The sequence below is a fragment of the Elgaria multicarinata genome, chromosome 4 (assembly GCF_023053635.1).
Source record: "Elgaria multicarinata webbii isolate HBS135686 ecotype San Diego chromosome 4, rElgMul1.1.pri, whole genome shotgun sequence".
NCBI classification, from domain to species: Eukaryota; Metazoa; Chordata; class Lepidosauria; order Squamata; family Anguidae; genus Elgaria; species Elgaria multicarinata.
In genome coordinates, this window is record NC_086174.1 from 111,599,257 (window position 1) to 111,620,744 (window position 21,488).

Here is a 21,488-nt window from a genome sequence, read left to right on the forward strand (position 1 = left end):
GCATTTCATAGCTCAGAGTATCACCCTTCTCTCCCTTTGCCCCAGATATGATGGGGCAAAACTCCTGGGAAGGAAGGCAAAAGGCTGTGGAGGAAGAGCTACTCCAGCATGGCTATGTTGTTGGTTATTTATTTATTTATTTATGGTTATTTATGGTTATTTATTTATTTATTTATTACATTTATATACTGCCCCATAACCAAAGCTCTCTGGGCAGTTTACTAAAGTTAAAAACAGTAAGTATTAAAAGTATACAAAATTTAAAACCATCAAAAACATAAAAACAACAGTAGTCATTTAAAAACAACAGTTCTGGGGTCCGTTAAAAAACAAACTTAGCATTGTTAAATGCTGTCAAATGCCTGGGAGAAGAAGAAAAGCCTATTCAAAACTGTGTCCTCAACACCTAATGCTCTTTTTCCTCTCAAAGCTGGCCAGGTGAGCACAGGTCTATGAGATTTAAAGCTCCATCCGAGAAGCATTTTACTGCACGCTTGTTACTGGGCACTCAGAGATTGCTCACACGATGTCGTCTGCCTCTCTCGCATCTTCCGCCCCTTCTGGCCTTCCTTGCACCGCAACCCCACCCCCTAGAAAAAGTCCGGTTCCTACTCTCTCCTGCCGGACTGAATGGGCCTCGTTACTTCCTGTTTTCAGGAAGCGACATTGGAGCGACGACAGGGAAGCGACGGGAGCTGCGCGTTTCTACTTAGATGTGATGGGGCTTTTAGGCTGGACAGAGCATGTGTTTAGGCAGGTGGTGAGAGGAGCTTCAGAAAAAGTGAAAAGTTCTGTATTTATGTACATAGAAATAACTTCTCTATTTCCATGTGTTTACTGAAGATATAAAGCTCAACAGCTGTTTAAAAAGTATGGATATTTCTGCCTCACATGTCAACTGATTTAGGAGATTATCAGTTGTTCAAAAGAAGATCTCACTCATGGATGATAATTTTCACATTCTGCCACCATCAACATATTCCAGACTTGTTTCTTTACAGATCACCCATCACTGAAATGCTAACTTTAATCAAGTTTTAATATGCACATGGATCAAAGGGTGGAAGGATCCAGACCATGTTAGTTGCTCTTGAAGTAAATAAATGAGTCACAATTTAAGTCCCATTAATTTCATTGGGAACTAAGCACAACTAACTTAGCCAACCAAATGTAATTAAGATAACTGAAGTACAGTTATGCTCTGTGAAAAAAGCTCAGTTTGTATTCTGATTCTTTATCCAAATTCCTCACAGATTTAATTTTTGAGAGGGGAACAAAAGGCTGTTATAGAGGAGCTTCAGACATTCTCTCTCTCTCTCTCTCTCTCATGTGCATTGTGCACTATGGATTTAACTGACATTTCCCTACACCTTGGCTCAGGGATCCATTTTAGTTACAGAAGCTATGTCTTGAAACTCTACCAAGAATGCTATTAAGGCTCTGGAACCACTGAGATGCACAAGAGCCATGGAATGTACTTGCTTCCTCCTGGATTAGATAAAAGAAGGTTGTTCCCTATAACCAGGAAAACTGTGCCAACGCCTGCCTAATTGTATGCCACCACCCAGGGGACGAACCCACAAGAGTACCTTTGAGTAGCCAATCAAAAGCCCTGGTGGGAAAAACGATCCAATCCTGAAGTGACCTCATCTTCCAGGTAGGTCAGCAACGTTGAGCATTACCTGAGCACCTTTCATGACATCTTTTGTTTTAAATATTATACTACAGTATCCTGGAGAGGCAGCTAAATATGCAACTAATCAAAAGGCAGGGAACCTCCCAAAGCCTTCTATTCGGTTGCCAGAATCAATCTACTCTTCCCTTTGTTTAATCTCTCTTGGGTGCAGCCTCTGAGCCACTGAGTCCTTTCTCCCCTCTACAATGGATCCAATAAGGACTTCTTCCATCAGCAGAACCAGGAGGGGGTTGATTCCCCACTACTCCAGACCCCCGTGTTGGGAAACCCTCTGGAGCAGAGTTTAGGGTGGGCCAGAGAGCTGCTGAGGGGGAAGAAAGCCAATCCTTGTTTTTCTTTATATTGTCTAGCTAGGCCTATTAGAATTGGTATACTGACCCATGTGCTAGGGGTTGGGTATGCCAGCCAAGCCATCTCTCTCTTCTGAAATAAATGTGCATGCACAAGTTTTTGAGAACAATCATCTGTTAAAATCTATGTTTTGGGACATAGAACAAGTGTTTGAACTAATTTCCCCTATTTAAAAATAGATATTTCCCATTTTAGTAAAAGCATAGCCCATAAATCCATTGAGTACTGTACCACATCTCTGGTTACAGGCCCCCCTAGATCTGTGTTTGTTATTGCAGTTTTGCATGGGAGTTATATGTCTGTGTGAATGTCAGCATGTGGAAACAAGGCAAAAGAGTACAAGAGGACTCAAGAGTGGATATTTTGAGAGTACAATTAGGTGCCCTTTAATGGTGCCCTTAATTTTGTAGCACATGGCTCTTGAAGCTTTATACTATACTTCGCTTTTTGACAACAATGGAATTGTTGTAAATACCCATGGATCTCAGAGAACTGTACATTAAACCAAGATATTTTATAGGAAACAGGTGACGTTGCTGACACAATGGTAGCAGAAATTTTTTGAAGTTCTGTCACAGGAGCAGAAAAAAGAAACTTTCAAAGGCAAACCATTTATCTAGCCATCTGGAAAATATTTCTGAGTCATCACTTCCACCCACTCCATGCTTCCTCCTTTGGTAAACAGATCTCCTCCCTTCCTGCCCCGTTGTGTCCCCTTATTGCAATGAAACATGAAGATTTTGGTGTGGTTTGTTGAACAGGACAACAGCATCAAGCTACTGAGAGCTGCAGAAGCTTAACAGCCACAAAAATAGGATGAAAGAAAGAAATAAACACTATGTCATGCCAATGTTGTGTGTGTGTGTGTGTTTTAAAGAGTAGATAATTCTACTCATCGCAGGAGTATTTTCAATACAGTAACAAATAGCAAAAAGAGAGGGGAAGGAAAGGCCTCAATTACCCACATCTCCCACAAACTGACCTCAGCATGAATTTTATTTTCTGTTTATGATAATTAACTAATAACATTCATGCACATGAAAGATTGGTAGAATGACAATCTTTCCTGAAGCATTGAAAATGAGATTTCCAAAGCAAACTGCTGGTTACTTAAGATAACCTTTCTGGTAGCATCAACATGTATATGGCGAATTACTATAGGATGTAATACAGACTTAACACAGAGAAAAAATGAATATCCCTACCAAGAAAAGGTGAAGAGTTTCTTTCTTTTTTTTAAAAGGATAGCAAATGTTATCAAGAAAGATAATGAAGGGTTTTAAGCTTCAATGACAGATAAAAAGCTTATGTTTATGGAAACAGATATTAAGATTGCAATTCTATGAGACCATACCTAGGAGTATGCCCCACTGAACTCAGTGGGAGTCACTTCCGAGTAAACATGATTTGTCATAGGATTGTGCTGTAATTATTTAAAAGCACATTTTACAGAGGCATATTTCTCTCTCTCATAAGTAAGGATGAAGATATTGTTGATATTGCAAAAGCTGTAAGGAATATTTAGCTCTGAATGAACTTTAAGCCAACTATTATGGTTTTATACTTAATGATAGGAGATCCTATCTTTGTTAAAAAAAATAAACACAGAGAAAGAGAGAAACAAAATTAGAATGGGAGATGTGTCATGAGAGAAATGATTGTAGTAGAGCCTACGGAATATTCCAGGGAGATAAACATTGTTGTCTGCTTTGAAACAAGGAGCTTTGCTCTCCAATGTGTACATCAAGGAGGGGGTCCAGAGCTTTGTGTACATTAAGGAGAGGGTCTATAGCTCAATGGGAAAGCACATGCTTTACATGCAGAAAGTCCCACAATTGCTAACGTCCCAGCTAAAAAGGATCTCAGGTAGGAGATAGGATAATGTAAATAACATGGGGCTAGATGGACCAATGTTTGACTAAGTATCAGATGACATCAAGTAGCAAAACCACGAAGACAAAACAGGTTTCAGTGCAATACTGAGAGAACTTGCTCTTTGTGAACATGATGGTAGACTTAAACCAATTGTTCTGGATGGGGTTGCACACTCCTCTTGAAGGAGCGGGTTTGTAGCTTGGGGTTCTCCTGGAGCCATCTCTGTCATTTGAGGCTCAGATGGCTTTAGTGGCAAGGAATGCCTTCTAGCAACTTCCGTTGGTGGCCCAGCTATGCCCCTATTTGGACAGAGATAACATGGCTTCAGTTGCCTAAACTCAATCTCCAACTCATATCACTGCAATGCGCTCTACGTGGGGCTGCCCTCGAAGATGGTTCAGATGCAGCAGCTTGTGCAAAATGCCATAGCCAGATTGATAACACAAAATCCACACAAAACTAGGAAGACTAGAGTAACATCTACAAGGGCACCTTAGCCTAAGCAAGTATGAGCATCTCTTTTGCTGAGAACACTTAGATGATGAAAAATGTCCATTTCCAAAGCTTGCTAGAATATTTAAAACAACTAATTACTAATAAAATAAAATAAAAACACTTTCAGTTGCTCTTTGTTTCTTACTTTGTGGGACCAACACAGAAGTTCTAAATACTGTGATAAACTGTTTAATGAAAACTTTTTCAGTATTTTCTGTGAGAATGTGAATATAGAATCACTAGAGGGAGCTGCTGTTCTATTAAAAGAAATGAACTTCTTGGGTAGTTTTTCAGCATGAATAACCACGCTCTGAACTGAATTCTGATGAGATCTCTAGCAACGAAATCATGGGACAATGCTCTCAATATAACACAAGAAAGAAAGAAACAGAATCCAGAGTTTCGCACCAAAGAGGAATCACAATACCCGTTCATAATTACTGATTTTTAAAGTACTCTTAAGGGAGCAACCCTAATGGGCTGCTGACAGTTAGAAGGAAGTCTCTGATCTCAGATGCTTCCAAGTAACCAGGGCTCTGCCAGGCTGCTGCTGGAAGTGTGGGAAGAGTGATTGAGGCCATTTTTGCCTCTCCGTCCTTCATTTTTGTAAATTTTCCTCTAGACGAGTCTCTGAGCCCATCCAGAGGTGGCATGCTGCTGGGAGTGGGGCTGGGGCTGGTGATGCCATATGGTTTTTTTGTATCCTGGCCTTTCCTCTCCCCTCCCCTCCCCACCAGAACACCCTTTTTTGACCTCTATGAGATCGTCCAAGGCTACTTTTGCAACCTTGGAAAGCAGGCACCGTGGTCCTTTCTATGGCAGCTGCAAGAGGGCAGTGAAGACTGGATCTTTAAGCAGCATCTGTGGCTTTGGGAGGACGAATCAGAATCCCTACGGTAAAATAAATACATAATCTGATAAAAGTAACATTGATTTTAACAGCAATCAATATTCTTTGGATAAAGTCCAAGTTACTAGCTCTTTTTATTAAAGTACCAATTTGCTCTGGGCTAATCATGTGGACGCCTGAAACTACTTGCTCTGTGACCAAGATGGAAAGGGCTCTGAAACCATCAGCATTTGTCAGAGCCAGAACCTGAGCCTGATCAAGTCCCAGTGGGAAGAGACTGGGTAAGAGATGACCTAAAGTTTAGTATAAAATACAGCGGGCGAATGCCAGCTCACCATAATATCGGATGACTTTGTGCTGTGTGTAATTGATATTTGATTTGATTTGTATGCACATCTATAGTTGCTTTTTAAATAAAGATTTTATTTAGTGCTGCTTGAAAATTGTCCCTGCTAGTTGGACCACTGATGAGGAATGATGGTTGCTCCTATAGCCACTACACCACACTGAGAGCCAGGGCCTTGCTAGACCTACCTTAAAATCCTGGTGTGTGGAGGTGCCAGCCCACGCTAGAAGTAGCACAGGCTGTTGCTCCTATCCACACGTCAATGCGACGGGGTAAAGGAAAGCCCCGTCACGTCGACCATTTTGTTTGGGAACTTAAAGGGGCCATGTGCACAGGAGCACACCAACGATAAAGGTAGGTGGGTTTTTTTTAAAGGCTTCCCTGCTCTCCCCCTGCCCCCGATTTCCCCCCTGGCCGTGATCCCCCCCGCTCGCCCGCGATCTCCGATTCCCCCCAGCCCCCCTGGCTCCGTTCCCCCCCATCTCCCCACCCTGCCCTGATGGCCGCAGCGCTCCTGTGGAGAGCTGCGCACCGCTTTTCCCGGCTACTTGCGAGTAAATGTGGTAGCTGGGAAAAGCGGAGGAACGGCCTACACACCTGTGGTCTCGGGCTCAGCCCGAGACCGCGTGAAATACTGGGCCACAACCGCTGCTGGTTATCCCGGGCCAAGGGAGGGTTACCTCTGCCTGAGCCCGGGATCCCCTGTGCGTCATCTGGACGCACAGGGGCCAGCGCGGGGCTCACACCGGGCTACCCCGTCATCTAGCAAGGCCCCCAGTGTGGTTTAGTGGCTAAAGTGTTGGACTGGGAGTCGGGAGATCTGGGTTCTAGTCTCCACTTAGCCATGGAAACCCACTGGGTGACTTTGGGCCAGTCACACTCTCAGCCCAACCTACTTCACAGGGTTGTTGTGGAGATACAAATGGAGAGGATGATGATTTTGTACACTGCCTTGGGTTCCTTGGAGGAAAAAGAGGTAGGATATAAATGCAATAAAAAATAATAAAATAAAATAAATATAGACATATGCATTATCCTCAGAAAAATGTGTCTTCTCTCTCCCTTGTCACAGGCAGCTGTGACCACTATGCCCATCAGACCTTTGCAGAGCAATGTGTGTCACTGTAAGAAAACGAAAATAGAAATGTCTGCACATGAAGTGGGAGATGAGAAATATTGGCAGCAGGGGAGGAGGAGGGAGGAGGAAATGTAAGTGCTTGTTTCATATTATTTTTGTCTTGATTAAAATTGTACCTGATGTATGTGTAATCAATCTTATACTTTTGGGGGGGTTATTAGATTTCTTTTCCTGTTTGTCGACACAATACAAACCCTAAACCTTCCCCCATCCTGGCCCCTTGTTCTCTTTCCCTCCTCTTTACATTTCCCCCCTCTCCTTTTTGCATTGTCCTGCATTTAAAGATTAAATGTTTTGTGCCCGTAAGTAAAACCATAATGGAAAAACTGGATCAATAAATTGTTATATAGAAATGAAATAAAATAAAAGGTTTCAGTCTCATGCATGCTTCTTTGTGGGTCTGCACTACTTTTATTTATTTATTTATTTATTTATTTATTTATTAAAACATTTGCATCCTGCCCTATTATCACTGGGATCTCAGGGCGGCGTACAGATAAAATCACAACAATATAAGGTATAAATAATTTACATAGCTAAAAACATATTAAATCATTAACAAATTAAAACTGGTAGATTTTTTAAAAACAACAATAAAAACAATTAAAACTAAGTGTAACCATGGAGAATTTAGCCCTCAGAGGCTTTGATGAACAGCCATATTTTAACTTAGTACTGAAATGAAGCCAGTGTTGGTGCCAGTCGGGCATCCAAGGGGAAGGTATTCCACAAGCGGGGTGCCACAACAGAGAAAGCCTGCTCCCATGTCCCACCATAATGTGTGTCTTGCAGAGGGACACAGAGGAGGGCTCCTCCAACAGATCTCAAATCTTGGGCAGGCATATATAGGGAGAGGTGCTCCCTCAAGTACAGAGGTCCCACCCCGTTTAGGGCTTTGAACGTCATTGCCAACACCTTGAGTTCCAACCAGAAGCATATAGACAGCCAATGCAAATCTTTTAAGACCGGTGTTATATGTTCTTTATAGGATGTTCCAGTGAACAGTCTAGCTGCTGCATTTTGCACCAGCTGCAACTTCCGAGTCGTCTTCAAGGGAAGCTCCACATAGAGTGCATTGCAGTAGCCTAATCAGGAAGTTACCAGCGCATGGACTACTGTGGCTAGGTTGTCCCTGTCCAGGAAAGGCCATAGCCGGCAGATCAACCGAAGCTGACCCCAAGTACTCCGGGCCATGGAGTCCACCTGGGCCTCTAGTGACAAGGATGGATCTAGGACTACTTCCAAGCTATGCACCTGCTCCTTCAGAGGGAGAACAGCCCCATCCAGAACAGGTTGCTTACCCAGTTCCTGGACTCAGGAACCACCAACCCACAGAGCTTCCATCTTATCAGGGTTCAGCTTCAGTTTACTGGTCCTCATCCAGCCCAGTACAGCCTCCAGGCACTGGTCCAGCACCTTCACTGCCCAGCTGACTCCGATGACAAGAAGAAGTGGAGCTGAGTATAATCAGCATACTGATGGCACCCAACCCTCTAATGACCTCACCCAGCAGCTTCATATAGATGTTGAACAGCATGGGGGATAGAATAGTGCCCTGTGGCACCCCACAGCTTAATAGCCATGGGGTGGAACAGGAATCCCCCAATACCATTCTGTAGAATCGGCCCGGCAAGTAGAAGCGGAACCAATAGATTTTGAACTATTACGTGATTGCTATAATGCACATTCGTATTATTCATGCCTACTTACCTTGAACTCTAACCCAAGCAGAACTACAGCATTTACTTCATTTAAACATATTCCTCTTCTAATTGTTCCAGAACTGCTTATGGAATGCTGTGCTTTTGTTCTGCATAGCTCTTGTTCTGCATAGCTCTGAGGTGGTAAAATGCCTTTCATTTAAAAAATGTTCAGCCCTTAATGAAACCCTGCTTATTTCAAAATGGTTTCACGACAAAAGAATTCTGAGAACTAGTAAAAGCATTTGAACCACAAAGGCATAGAAGTATTTGAGTTGGAAAAGCCTTGAAGGTCAGCTAGTCCAACCTGAAACAAAATTTCCTGATGCCAAACATCCATATCTGATCAGCTGACTTGAAGATAGCAGCCTACATAACCATGAATATTATCTGCTCAAGGGAGAAAGTGCAAAGAAAGAAGATGAAAGCAAGAATGGTTTTTTACAAGAGGGCAATCGGACAATTATGGACAGCATCTGGCTCAGTAAGAGAACGTTTAGAGATATGTGTGATCAAGGATTCTCACCTTAAACTTCTGCATTTTAAGCATTTGATGTAAATATTGTTTTAAACAGCCCTGTGTTATACAGTTTAGAAGGATGGAGCACAAATTACACTTCCCAAGGAAAAGCCAATAAAAACAGACCCCCTGAAGCATTGAGTTGTTCCTACCTAAACTTAACGTTTATTGTGGGCTTTTCTACATGATCTGCCACATCTGCTTTTGTTTTTGCTGCAAAATTGAGATCCGAGCACTACATGAGGAGCATTTCCTTTCAGGCTTTTCTGCTATATAACCTCTAGGTGGCACTGTGGTATAGCAGAAGAGCACAAATACACAAGAGGAAATAGCACTTTCTTTTGCCATTAGAAATAATACTCCATTTTCCCTGCTCTAAAAAAACCCTTATGGACGGTGCTGTTTATAAACAGAAGTGAAACTGGAGGGTCACAACATCACTTCAAGAGCCCATAAACAACTGAGAGTAGGGAATGATGAGTGCAAATGTCTCATGTAGAAAAGCTCTGTGTGTCTCTAGGTACCTTCATGCAGTCACCAGGAGTGAGTAACAGGGGTGCAGAGAGAGCTCACAGCATAATGGCTGAGAGCCAAGTGTATGTGCTGAGGAGTGGGAATGGCAACCCACTCTTTCTAGCAATATCTCAGTGATGACCCTCAGTCATTTGGGTAAGCCTGTTTGGTTTGTGAGGCACCACCCACAAACACAACTGCTAATAACACAATTAAGTGCCATACACCAATGTCAAATACTTCTATAAATGTGTAGTTCAAGTGCTTTCATTATAACTCTGAAATGCGTTGAGAGTGATCATACCGCTAGATTGGAACACACATGACCTGGGAGTGCGAAGAAATTATAAAAAAAAGGAGTTGGAGGAGAAGAGGATATTCAGGGACGAACATGGTCAGGACAAAGGGTTGGGGAATGCGTTGAGTGCCATGCGAGTGACAGAGACATTACAGTACTGGGGGTGGCGCGGGAGGGGGGCGGAATGCTAGCAAAAGATTGGCCTTTGCATTCTGGCCTTGATTCCCATCCACCACTCTAGAACTGCTAATTCAAGGCATTGCTAATAGGAATCTTCTAACTTATTGTCCCCATTCTTCAATAGCTTGGTCTTCTCCTAAGTTTCAGTGCAGCAACTGCAGTACGTCTAATTTCACATACTTTTTACTCCTCTTTTACATCCTCTTTGATAAGAAAACACACTGGTGCAAACAATGGGCCTCTGAGCACCCTCCTTTCCTGCGTTCTTCACAACCTGATACAACCATGTATCAGGATGGGGGTGGGCTGATTCCTATCCCATATTCAGCTCACCCACCCACCCCATCAGTTCCCTTTCTCATCTAGCATAAAAGGACTACTAGCTAGTTAAAGCCAAAAGAGAGATGGGGTGAGGGGAGAGAGGATGAGAACACTATGCGCACAGCCTCCATAGTATGGCTCTGTGTTTAGCTCTTTGGGGGCTTTCTTTATTTAAGAAAGTTTTGCCACGTTTTTCCCTTCCAAAAAAAAAGGACTCACTCAAAGCTGCTTACAAAATATAAAAGCATAAAACCCCAAATTACTAAAACAAAAACAAATTAACAGCAGCAGCGAACCCATCCCCCCGCACAGTCTATAAATAAAATTCAGCAAAAGCAGAGTCAAATCTGTGTTTAAAGAGAATTGCCTTCACATAGTTGTAGAACACAGATAAAGAGGATGATGACTTAACAAAGCCAAGTACACATTTAATCTGAGTAGACCATGTGCCAAGTTTACAGCATTTATAACACACAAGAAAGTGTTGTTCTTTTATGCATGAAATCAAGTTTTAAAAAATCATTGTGAGATTAGTATCAGTTGACTACTTAAGCCCAGAACATTTCCATATCACAGTTCCATTTTTTTATATATATTTATATTTTTAACATACCCTAAGTCTTTCAATTCTGCTGGATTTTTGTCTTCAGAGAGTTTGCCTTTAATTTATAACTGTATTCCCAGAATAGTCTCAATGTGTCTATGTCAAGTAGAACTATTACCCTCTTGTTTTTATAGGTGATAAATGGGGGCACTGTTTGGGTCACCATCTTAGTTTTCCTTTCCTGAGATATATTGTTATGTTGTTTGTTCTTTTTGTCTTTAGTTACGTGAAGACACCGTGTATTTCTATTTATTCACTTTTGCTGTCACATTTTTTTTACTGTATCTAGAAATACCCTTACAATAAAAAATGTAATAGCCCCAATCCTCTGCTCAAAAGGAGATGCACTATGGATGATGGATTTCTGCCCATCATATCCTACAACAAAGACTGTGATCAGAGACTCTAGAATGTGGCAAGCGTCCAGATATTACTCTTATTAATAAAGTGGGTATCCTGTATCTTGATGTGCTGAACACCAAAATGAGGAAAGGGGCAGGCCTATAGCTGGGGGGGGGACACCCCCAAGCTATGACAAAAAATCCTGCCCCCCCCCCAAAAAAAAACCTGACAAGGACTGAGGGCTGCACATGCACGTTATTCTCATGTTGCCAGCAAACCTCTCAGGTGTGAATCTTTTACAGGGCAGAGCTGGTTCCAGAGTTAATTGGCTCTCAGCAAAACGTCCTCTGGTATACGACGTACATCTGTGCATGCCTGCCAGAGAGCAAGAGGGAAACAGGGCTCTATTATGCCCTATGGCAGGGGGTAGAACCTCAAGCCTGGCCCATCTTTGGTCACAATACGGCCCTCCAGAGTTCTCCAAATGTCCATGCCTCCTTCCCCCAGGCCCAGCCCCATTGCTCCCAATCACTGATTGTTGTTGGGTGAGTTCCCAGCTTTTGACCAGTTTTCCCCATTCTGAAAGATTGAAAGGCCTCTCCTACGGTTTAGTTACTTTAGCTTTTGGGTAAAATATACTGCTATTAGGGGGTATTTTGGCTCAGTCTCTTTTGCCCTTGGCCACACCCAAAAGCTTCTCCCAAAAGGAATTTGGGCCTCGGGAGCTAACTGGGCCATTACTTTCTATTAAAAGAAGAACATGATACATTGATACAAGTCCGTAGAACAAGAGGTTCACAAAAGAATACCAAGAAATTTGTTTAAAAAATAAACCAATATTACTTTGCTAAATACAAAAATAATCTATTCACAAAGGACACAAACAACTCTTAGCATATTTTCTGTGTTTGTACACTTTCAGAGATTATAGAATCAGGGTGAGATGCAAAAAAGGAGAGGATTCATTAAAAACATTAATGTAAAATGGCATCCTTCCAAAGGCTGCTTCCATTTCATGATCTGAGGAGTATTCTTGAGAGTCAGATATATGACCAAGCTCAGATTCCAAACCAGGCATATCAAGCAATGACGAAAACAACCCCAAAATGCTTAGATCTGAATTAAGACCTCTAGTGATGCATATTGCAATTCCTTTCATACAGTTTATGTATTCCTTAATCTTCTTTAATTCTTCAGCAAACTCATTTGATCTACAGTTGAATGCTCTTTCCAGCATTGGGTATAATCCTCTCCACCATTCAGACAATTGGCAAGCTCATTGTGCAGCCCTTCATCTTTGAAATTACCCCCTGAGACAGAAATTATCCCATCTTAAACACACAGCATCTTCGGTTTGGGTAAACTGAATTAGCAATATCCCTCAGATAATGTACACAATCTGCTCTTTGAAATGCTAACTAATTTCTTCCATTTCCACTGGAATTGCAGAGGTTATGTTCCTTTCTATCAGAACCACACCTCACACCTCTGTGTGTGTCTTTGGTGCCCATCTTATTCCTCTTGACTTTGTTTTCCGGTGGGTCGTATCCATCAGTGTCATTCCGCAAACTCAAACAGCGCTAGCGGAGCTCCACCAAATCTTTCCATTGTGCAAGCAGCTTTGCCTTACACTTGTGCAAGGGATTGCACAAGCAGTTGCACAACAGATAAGAGTTATACACGTCATTTGGGACCTAGTTTCCACTAGTGCAATGTCATTTGCGCTAACGGTATGACACAGTTGGCCTGTATTTGTGAATTGCTAGATACTGCAGAGAAAACTAAAGATCTGTTTTGTTCCTTTAAAGCTACCCTTGAACGTTCTGCTACATGTTATTGACAGAAGAGTGTTTTACGTGATCTCTGTGGTTACTCACTGGTGGTCCTGGTGGCCCTGTTTGTCCAGGGTGTCCCGGCTTGCCTCGTCGTCCCTGGATATAAACAAACAAACAAACAAACAATAACTAAAGGTATCAATGAACACTGCAAGACATAGTCATTTATTTTTAAAGAGTAATACCGAACACATTATTATTATTATTATTATTATTATTATTATTATTATTATTTATTACATTTAGATCCTGCCTTTTTCCCTCCAAAGAACCCAAGGCGGCATACAGAATCCTCCTCCTCTCCATGTTATCCTCACAACAACAACCCTGTGAGGTAGGTTGGGTTGAGAGTCTGTGACTGGCCCAAAGTCACCCAGTGGGTTTCCATGGCCAAGTGGGGACTAGAACCCAGATCTCCCGACTCCCAGTCCAACAATAAAAATCTACTAGCTCCTGCAGGACCAACAAAACTGCAGCAGGTAAAACATTGTCAAGGCAGATTGAGCAGAACTATACATATTACATTGGCCCTGTTCAGAAGACACCTTAAACCACGGTGGTTAAGGCTTTTTTGTTAACAAACCACCGTGGTTTAAGGTGTCTTCTGAACAGGGCCATTCTTTCCACTTTCCGTCAATAATACCCAAAGACCCACCCAAACCCTTTCTAAATTGTAGGTTTCCCTACAAACATGGCACCTATGATAAAAAGGTTATCTCAGCCCCATTTGGCTTCCATTGCCTCCATCATACCTTTGCCCTCCCACCAATCAGGTCAAGCTCCTCTCTACTCTACTAGTTGCACTCACTGCCTGTTAGCTTTGAGGTGCAAGGTGCTGGTGAGGATTATCTTTAAATATAATTTGGGTTCAAGACATGTTGTTCGCAAACACCTCATCCCTTATGAACCCTGTCCCTTTGGAGAATGATGGGAGAAAGTCTGCTATGACGGCAATGTTTTAAGTAACATTGCACCTAATCAGGCAGGGCAGTCTCTGTTTGGACCCACCTCACCAATAAAGGTTGAAAATCCCAACTTTCTCAAACTTTCAGAGGTCATTGAACACCTCCCAATTTAGGCTGCAGAATTTATGATTTGGTTTTATGTTGCTATGTTTTGATGAGTCTTTTTATTATGACTTCTACTACAAGTTTATTTTATTTGTATTTATTTTGCTTTATTTTACACATGAAGAAAAGCAGAATAGGAATACTTAAATAATATAAAATTTTTGTGAACCGCTCAGAGAGCTCCGGCTATTGGGCGGTATAGAAATGTAATAAATAAATAAATATAAATAAAATAAATAATATACTGTACATATCTAAAGTATTTACCCTTGGATGCCACCTTCTCTTCAATATGACAGCAAGACAACAAGAGGTTGGAGCCAGTTACGTTAGTGCCTAAGGCAACTGATCTTTTTTCATAACATTTGCTCCCCAAATGCAACCTTTAAATTTTTGCTCCAAATTGGCCTTCAGTCTAGCTCATAACGGAGTCAGCTTTGCCTGCATAGAGTTGTGGTGGAGCTGGAGCATTAGAACTGAGCCAAAAGTGGGTGAGATTTCATTCATATGTTCAGCAGCTTCATAGATGCCTTCCCTTTTGGGGATTATCATAGAATCATAGAATAGCAGAGTTGGAAGGGGCCTACAAGGCCATCGAGTCCAACCCCTGGCTCAAAGCAGGAATTCACCCTAAAGCATCCCTGACAGATGCTTGTCCAGCTGCCTCTTGAATGCCTCTAGTGTGGGAGAGCCTACAACCTCCCTAGGTAACTGATTCCATTGTCGTACTGCAATCAGGAAGTTTTTCCTGATGTCCAGCCGGAATATGGCTTCCTTTAACTTGAGCCCGTTATTCCGTTATTCCAATTAAAGTATTAACTTATTCAGAGAGCACTGCCCAAAGTAGGCCTTGTTTATTTTCATGGCATCTTATTGCCATCTTGTTCATGTTCATCCATATGATTGGTCTAGGAAACATTGCTCTCATTCTAAACATTTTGTTTGCCCTTGGTGACACCAGCACAGAGCTTCACATGATTGGCTATGTAGCATAATAGCACCGTGGTTGTTTGGAATTACTCTAGGAAACAAAAAGAAGGCTAAAGGCTTGTCTATATGCCCTGTTTTGCCCATGGTGGCTGTGAGTTAGCGCTGCGTTATTTAAATGGTGCAGCCAGTAACTTGCAGCCACCACGGGCTTTCCCCTCGAAACTGCACTTTTTAAAAGTCACTGAAATTTCCATTGCGCCGAGGTCACCACCTTCTTTCCTCCATCTGTCAGTAGTGACCTGGGGGAGTTCTGGGGGTGGATTGAGGCCCAGGGTAGGTCATGGGAAATGCGGGAAGGCCGGGCAGAGGGCAGGGTCGACGAATCAAATGGCTGCCGGTGCTCAGGCTTTTTCATCCGGAGAGCCCATGCTCCCTCTTGCCATCAAGATTTACTGTTCCCACCCCACAGCTGTGATGCCGCTGGGTTTTGAGGGAACGAGCAGCCAAAGCAGTGTTGTAAAGGCACCCAACTAATCAACAGATAGTGGAAATGAGGGCAGTGAACAGTTCTGAAAAAGGTGAACCTTCACACATTTAAGGAGATTTTAGAAGGTATTTCAGAAAGCTTTGCTTTTGACCCTTTCAGTGACTCTTAATATTCAGAGTAAAGGTTAATGTACGGCACTGTCCCTTCCAAATCTCTCCCGATGCGCCTCATGGGTACAGCTACATACATCTGAGAACTGATACAGTGGTACGAATGGCAGCTGCTGCCCTGGCAAACGATCAGATGAAGTGTCTCCTTGAACAGATGCTGGGAGCCTAAAGGCAGAGCCGCATAGGATCGGGATGTAAGGCAGAAATATTACATGCCCTGATGAAATCAATTAGTTCTAAACACTGCGGTATAATTCTTAAAGATTTGCTTTTCCGTAATTTTAATTAGCACTTGTTTTGCAAGTTATGGTACAGGGATAAAAGCATTTTGATATCGCACCTCTCAAAATACAGCAAGCCCAGACAAATTACATAACATGCACAGACAGAATCTATGATGTAGAACGGCAATATAATTGTCACCCTAAGTCATATAAAATAGGTTGTGTAGAACGCATTTACAAATGTCTTGCTCCCATTTTCTAGGCTGATTTTCAGCTCTGCCGTCAGGGAACTGAATTATGTGCTTCCTGTTTATTGATCTCCATTACTTAAGTCATCTGTCAACTGCTGAGTTTCCCAGCCAGCTAAACCTTGATTCCAAGAGCTAAGCAATTCTACTGGAATCCAAGACTGGAAGACAGTAGATTAAATATTTTTCAGCAGCCATGTGCCTCCTGAGTTCTTGTGTTTCACATATGGCCATGTCGGTTTAGTTGAATCAGTGAATCGGTATCTGTTAACTTAATCTTATCCGATAGCCATGTTTTTTGTTGGGTTGTTTCAAGAGAGATACGCTTGTATCTTAAGATCAAATTGATTAAGCAACAGAAATGATTTTTCTTAATGGTTTAGTTCTATTTTACCCTGCAGCACTTGTGGACGCAGCTGATCTCTTTAAGTATCAATAAATAATTGTCTGCATTGTTAATTTAGATAGCACTTTTGGGATGCAAGGTACGCTCCTCTCATTCATTGTGGGCTCCAAAAAGAGTGTCTTGCTCAAAATCACCTAGCAGATATTTGGAGTTGCTTGAATCTTTGGTTCTAATCCAAAAATCTGCATGTGCTATAACATTCACGCAAAGCTTTATGCGTCTAACTTCCACATTTACTTTAGAAATGAATACAGAGAAGGATGAGCTCTGCCGACACAGTGATAAATGGGTGCAACGGAGCTCCACGTTATGCATCAGAGCTCTCATGTGTGGAAAGAGCCCCTGAACCTGGCTGCTGACAATATGAACAAAGGCTTCCTGCCCCATCTACTAATTAAACTTACATTTTGAATAAAGAAATGAAATATATGTCCACTGAAATAGGATACTTAAATCCTAAATAGTTTTTTTAAAATGGATTGTATTTAGATTAGACCCTCAGATTTATTAAAACCAAACACTGATGACTGTCTTTAAAAACTTTCCTATTCCCGCCTGTCTGTTATTTAGGGTACATTGAGTTTAGAGTGACACTTTAAATCAGTACAGTCTAAACAAAGTAGCAGGGAAGTATTAAGCCACAGAAGATGGGATTTTGATTGACAGGCACAACTGTGACTCAGGTGCTAATTACCACAGGGAAACATTATAGAATACCCTGTACACCGATTTTTTTTTAAAAAAAATCTAAGATAATTTCTGATGGATATTGCAGAATTAGAACAGACATCATAGTAAACAGGATCCAAAACTCCTTTTCCCTTTTGCATGGCAGCCATGAGACATGTTCCTACTGAAACACTCAAATAGAATTTTCTTGTATTCTGTTTCTATGTTGATTAGTCCTGTGAAAAAGTCTATACATAGTTATGTACTTATAGAACACCTAATCAAAGGAGGTAAAAGCTTAGTCAAAAGCCAGTAAGCTCCATCACACCAGCAATTTATCGCACTCTTGCCATGCCTGGTATGTGTTTTTGCAGCGCGGTACTCACATGACGTCATCCCTGTCTTGCGCTCATCTTGCCTCTTCCTTTCTGGTTTTCGTCTTATTTTGGAGCAGGGAAAGTCCGTTTCCCCCCTGCCCTTTGGACGCAATAAAGCCACTCCTCTGTGTGCAATAAAGCCGCTGTCCTTGTGCTATATTAGACCATCCTGGTTTTTGTTGGGGGCATGCTCCCATTGCCACCCCCATCTCTCTCTCTCTCTCTCTCTCTCTCACACGCACACACACACACACATCTATCTATCTATCTATCTGGTGAGTACCTCCTTTTGTTTCCTAGTTGCCCATGTCACACTCTCTCTTTCTCACACACACGGACAACTAGGAAGGAAACAGTGGTACCCACCATCTGTGAAAAATACATCACTGTAGATCTACACCTACCTTGTAAGATTGCCTTGCTGGGAGGGAAAGGGAGGGCAGGGGTTGTGGGGAAGAATGCCTGATGGGGGCTGTAATCTTTGCAAGCGAACTGGCAATTTTGTATCACACAAAATAAGCTGTAGCTTCAAGTTAGGATTCTGCTCTTTTGGGGTTAAATTACAGAGAGGGAGAGGGAGAGAATGCCTTCCCTTCTCCTCCTCCTGTCTGAAGCGGAGGACCCTCTCCATACCACCTCCATCTATCTCCAGGCTTTGCCTGCAGCCTGTGTGCACAGCAACTTCCAGCATCTGTGCGCCCGGAGGGGAGAAAGGGAGAGAACCGGGGCTGGGAGAAAGACAGAAGAATGAGCAGTGAGGAGAGAGGTTCTGTCCAGGCTTCCTTCACAAAAGGGGCTCGGGCTCAGAAGGACAGAAAGAGCCTGAGGACAGCTGCCCAATGCTGGATGCTTTTGGCTGGGACCATGTGTGTGTGGGGGGAGGTTTTCTCTGCACCAGGGAAGAGGAGCGCTTGTTACGAGCCCAGGCCCAGCGCAGCACAGCGCCTGCCTCACAGACAGACCAGGAGCCCAAGTTTCAGGGAGGGAAGGAAGCAGTGAGGGGGACACTGATTGCTCCTCTCGCCAAGCGTTTGGCATCTCCCCCCCTCCCCTGGCAAAGAGCTCCCAAAACTTTCTTCCCCTTTGGTCCCATTTAACTGACCCGTTTCTCTTCACTTATATTGTTTAATATGACCTTATGGGAAAGCATAGTGTGTTGTTTTACCATAATTGTGCAGTTTTAGGCTGCCCTACTATTGTATTTCCATAGAAATTATATATATATAACTGCAGGGGGAAGGAGAACATAGGGGGCAGGGTGGGAGATTTCCCTGGCATAGTAGCATTCCAGGTGAAAAGATACATGAGCTGAAAAAGCACAACAACGCCCAGACGTGAAAGTGCCCAGTGCTCGACTCGCTAAGGAAACGGAGGGGGAGAACGTGGGGGGAATAGGTGTGATGGAGCTCAGCGTAAGAATAAAGGTTGTTTCCAATCATTTTTTATCTTTTTATAACTGATTTGCATATATATATATATATATATATATATATATATATATATATACACACACACACACACACACACACACACACACAACAACAACAGTTTATTGCGGTCAATAGACCATTCCAGCAAATAAAATTTTTACATACAAGCAAACTGAACATACCATTAACTATTAACTATTAAAAGTCAGGCGATCATAGAAGATCTAAAAGAAATGGCCAGGTTCAAAAAACTTGGCCACTTGCTCAGTGGTTGATTTGTCTATTTTACAAAGTAAAAGAGACATTAAGAATTCAGTTGGGTGACCAGGATAAAATTGTAAAATAGGGTTTAGAAGATCATATATATATATTTTAAAAAACTATATTCTTTCGTGTAGAGTTCATAAAAGTCAAATCTTACCATTATATAATGAAGACTCATAGAGCTTTATCACACCAGCGTTATACTGTGCAATCACTGCAAATTGCATGCAAAGGACTCCAAAGTTTTCCATCTTATAATCTGCTTTTATTGTGAAGTACTCCCATGCATCCTGCTTTAATTGTGCTTTTTGACCAAGAGGAGTGCAATATTTTGCTACTAGTTTTCGAGTGTATCATTTGTTGTTTTCTGAGAGGCCACTGGGGTGCAGGAGCAGGATTTGAAGAAAAATTAAACAAATGCTTACATCTGTGTAAGCTTTAAAGATAAAGACATCAAAATTGGCACAGTAATAGATATTAAGGAGAGCTTTAAGCATACCAAATTTGAATTGGATTAGATCATCTGTTGATTTTTTTATGATTTTTTTTACATTTCCCCCCTTAAACCCATTTCCTGTTATGTGAAGGATCTAGCCACCTGGTAGCAACAACAACAACAACGGCAACAGCTTAGCACTGTAGGGGATAATTCGGGGGAAACAGGTACGTGGGATGAAGCTCATAGTGTTAAATCCAACATTGTATTAGGGGAAGACTGCTAGCGCAAAAGGACTTTCTTCCTCTCTCCTCTCTCACACCCCCTCCGGTCCTCCATGCTGTCCAAAAATCTGCTCCCAAATCAATAGAGCAGATTTTGATGGCACAGATGGGGGATGGGAGAACCCCCCCTCCCGAAACTGCTCCTGTCAATTAAACGGCATCATTGGATAAAACCCCATAAAGACAGTAAGGATTGGTTCATAATCCATTCACTGTAATAAAAAGGGGGGGGGGAGGAATCGAGAGATTGCCTGAACCATCACTCATGAAGACATTTCTGCACGTATTCCCTGATTCTCATTAAATAATGTGCAGGGAGAAGGCACAGAAAGCAAAGCTTTCTGCCCAGCCTTGCTCCATGTATACTCTACACACCCAGATTGTATGGAACCAGTACCACACCTCAGCACAAAACACATTTAGTTCTATAATGTTTGAAATTGGAAAATCTGCTATAATAATATAGCTTCCGTTTTTGAAATCTGAACTTTTAGCAGTAAGTGATGCACATGCACAACAGACAACTTTTTGGCTGTTGTAAGTTTCTGCTGCACAGAAACTGGGGCATTATAACATATATTTCAATGCTCTATCATAAAATCTGAACACACTGCCTCTGATCTAGCTGAGCATGAGCACAGGAAAGAGGATATATATGTGTTGCCCTGTTTAAAAACCTGGAGTCCTCTTGTTTGGCAGGGAAGGGGGAGGAAAGAAAGCCAACTTTCTGCTCCCCCTCCCAAACCACTGATCAGTGAGATGTCAGCACACACAGCTCCATCTGTTGATGCATCATGCACACAGCATCATTATGCCCATAAGCTAGGGATGTCAGAGAAATTAGCAATGGATTCAAATGAGTTTGGATTTCTATGAATCTGACCCGCAGATTCTGCAGTGGACTGGCGTTTTCCGAGTCCTATGGATGGCACTGATTTGCAGACCATTTTTTTTGGGGGGGGGGGGGTTGCATAATTTTGTGTATTTGCAAGCGCATATTAACTAATGCACATTTGTGCTAGCACAGTTGCAAATGAACGAAATGCTCGTACAAAAAAAATCCAATTCTGTGAATGAGCAGACAATGGAACAAAAGACGCCTGACAATCCATGAAACATAGATAGAACGGATTTAACAGATTCTATTGTTATAATTGCTATTTTAAAACAAAAACCAAGTTTAGCCCTTCTTTCTGAATAGGCTGCGGCCCCGTTCAGAAGACACCTTAAACCATGGCTTTAACCACGGTGGTTAAGCCAGAAAGCCTTATTCACCATGGCTAACGCCGTGGTTTAAGGTGTCTTCTGAACACAGCCTGGCTTTCTGGCTTAACCACCATGGTTAAAGCCGTGGTTTAAGGTGTCTTCTGAACAGAGCCTGCTTGGCCCTTCGCTCCCACCACTCTCCCAAGATTCCATACCAGGAGAA

General features: G+C 42.2%; 1 protein-coding gene across 1 annotated transcript in view; it reads right to left on the reverse strand.

Annotated features, from left to right (window-relative positions):
- COL19A1 (collagen type XIX alpha 1 chain) overlaps positions 1-21,488 on the reverse strand; it is a 214,355-nt gene that overhangs the window by 71,221 nt on the left and 121,646 nt on the right. Inside the window, exon 15 of the mRNA XM_063125809.1 lies at positions 13,107-13,160. Within this exon, the coding sequence (XP_062981879.1) occupies positions 13,107-13,160 (54 nt within the window). The remainder of the gene's footprint in view (positions 1-13,106; positions 13,161-21,488) is intronic.